At 63.4% G+C, this 2,601-nt stretch overlaps 1 protein-coding gene across 1 annotated transcript; it reads right to left on the bottom strand.

Moving 5' to 3' along the window:
• Window positions 1–453: 453 nt before the first annotated feature.
• On the bottom strand, window positions 454–1,998 carry LOC135287535 (uncharacterized). The gene is made up of 5 exons (XM_064400828.1): window positions 1,897–1,998; window positions 1,433–1,570; window positions 1,049–1,225; window positions 760–915; window positions 454–603 (listed from the first exon to the last, which is right to left on the bottom strand). The coding sequence occupies exons 1-5, from the start codon at window positions 1,996–1,998 to the stop codon at window positions 454–456; spliced, it is 723 nt and encodes a 240-aa protein (XP_064256898.1).
• Between the last annotated feature and the right edge of the window lie 603 nt (window positions 1,999–2,601).

Raw genomic sequence — 2,601 nt, 5'->3', positions numbered from 1 at the left:
CGGCGGGCGGGGAGGGAGCCCGGCCTCGGGGCTCACCCATGAACCTGATGGCCGCCTCTCGCAGGGGCTCCTGGGGGCTCTCCAGGTAGCGCAGGGCCCGGCGCAGCTGCTCGGCCGCTCGGCTCGTGTCCTCTGCCAGCTGCAGAGAGCGGCAGCAGGGAAGGCTCGGCGCGGGCTCAGCCCCTGTGGCGGGCGCTCCCTGCGCCCAGCCCCGGCCTCCCCTGCCCGCACAGCCCTGAGGCGCGACCAGCAGCCGCTGGCGCCGGGCTCCGCAGGGGGCAGAGGGCCGGCTGCTGCCCGGGGAGCCGCGGGGCCGCCCCGCAGCCCCGCCGCGCCGGGGCTCCATGGGCACCCGGCTCGGGCCCACAGCAGCCTGGAGAAGACCCCGCGCTGCCTCTGGGTGCAGCAGCGGGCAGGGGCACAGCTGCCAGCCCCGCACACTGAGCACCGCGCTCAGGGGCCTTCTCCAGGCTGAGGCTGGGGATTCTCGGTCGTCCTTACCAGGGCCTCGCCAAACCTCCATGTCTGATCCACCTGTAGCATTTGTTCAATATCCCTCCTCTTCAGGAATCTGGCTGAAGAATGCAGTGTTTCCCGGGAAGCCTGGAGAGCAGCAGAGATGTGGAGATGGCCCCACAGCCCAGGGCACCGGAGCATCCCAAAGCCACAGCCTGGGGGAGGCTGCAGCCTGCAAGGCGCCAGGACAGGAGGCAGCCCAGCCCCCTGCCAGGGAGACAGCAGCCGGCCACAAGTACTCACCTCAGCAACAATCTGATTCTCATCATGGCAGTGGAAGGAGAGTGGCAGCAGGCTCTGGAGCACGTGTGACTTCAGGGCCTTTTTTCCATCTTCCGTTAATAACTCCAGCATCTCTTGAAATAGAGTCATGGAGCTCAGCTGCACCTGGCTATCATCCTGTAGGAAAGCAAGAACAAAAGAGCTCAGCATCAGCTGCTTCGGGCCCAGCAGGGCACAGGCCTGCATCTCCACAGGGCACCAAGTGCCCGGGCAGCAGCCAGTGGCCGTGGCTGTGGGCACAGAGCCTTACGCGGTCAAAGAGTGGCAGGAGCGCCTCAGCCAGCTGCAGGGCGAGGGAGCTGGGTATTGGGGCACCATTATCCAGAAATAAATATCTGAGTAGAAGAATGGTCATCCTGATCATGTCGCTCTCTTTTTCCTGCAGGAGCTCCACAAGACTTTCAGTCAGGCTCCACATTTTGTCAGCCTGTGTGGAACACAAGTTTGTGAAATGCCACCCTGCTGCAGCAGGGCCTAGAGGCCAAAGCCTGTCCCGAAGCACTCGGGCAGCTGAAGCGGGAGGCAGGAGAGCTGGGAACAGCTGCCCCAGGGCCCAAAGCTCAGCCAAGCCCAAGTGACAGCGTTTTCCAGCCCCACGCTGCTGGCAGGGCTTCAGCCACTGCCCCCTTCTCACCGTCAAGGGATTCTTGCTTGCCACTGTGACTCCTCGGAGTGCCAAGTGACGCCTCTCCCTGTATTTGCTCTGCAGGTTCTTCGACATGATCTCCAGAACACTGTCTCTGCATTCCCTCAAGTCCAGGCACTCGAGGACCTGAAAGGCAGGAGGCAGTGACAGGGCACCCGGCCAGCAGGAGCCCGGAACCGCACAGGGCTGGGCCCAGGCAGCAGCACAGGTCCCAGGCAGGACCTACGAGAGGGCAGAGAGCTGGGAGACATCTCAGCGTGGTAGTGCACCTGGAGAAGGCACGGCAAGACTTGGAAAGATGCCAGAGGGAGCAATGTCCCCAGTGCACCCAGAGAAGTGCTTCCATTCCCACCGCAATGCCATGGCCTCAAAGGCTCACAGGGACCAGCTGACGTGGCTTGGGTCGCCATGTGACTCATGGGGGAATGGAAGCCTGGCCACAGGCTGCTTACTTGATCTAGCCTGGAAACACCATTCTCCACAAGCAAATGCAGCAGGGTGGCACTGGTCTCCTGTCTGAGGACCTCTGAGCGAGCTCGGAGCCCAGTGCCCATGGCCCTGGCCTCTTCCTGCCGAACACTCTTAATGAATTCGCAAATGAGCTGTAGGAGAAGGGCAAGAAGCCACGGATGTTCCATGGAGTGCTCCACACACGGTGCTCGGCCGAGCAGGGACAGCAGGCTCAGCCCAGGTGGGCATGGCTGCAGGTACCTGCGCTGTTCTGCGGAAGCGGCCACGGCTGGATTGCTGCTCTTGTGTGCGCTCCACGGCTGCATCTGGCAAAGAGCGAGCACAGCCAGAGCTGAGGGGCTGCGGGAGAGGCCGGAGAACACAGCCCAGCCCTGCGCTCCCCAGGCAGGGACAGCCCCGGGATGCCCCAAGGGGATGGAGCACGGCCACTGCGGGGTGTCTGCCTGGGCCCTCTTCCATCCTGTCCATGGGCATGTCCCAAGGGGATGGGATGGGATGGGATGGGATGGGATGGGATGGGATGGGATGGGATGGGATGGGATAGGACGGGATGGGGCCAAGCTGGCTGCAGTCTCCAGTCCTACGGACCAGCTCTGCCACTCACCCTCCTGTGGTGGATGGAACGGCACCACCTCTTCTGTCTCCTGTCCTGGGTCAGCTCCAGGGCCTTCTTCCTCCTCCTCCAC

The sequence above is a fragment of the Passer domesticus genome, chromosome 30 (genome assembly GCF_036417665.1).
Source record: "Passer domesticus isolate bPasDom1 chromosome 30, bPasDom1.hap1, whole genome shotgun sequence".
NCBI classification, from domain to species: Eukaryota; Metazoa; Chordata; class Aves; order Passeriformes; family Passeridae; genus Passer; species Passer domesticus.
Note: the sequence above shows the minus strand (reverse complement) of the source record. Positions and strands in the feature narration are given on the sequence as shown.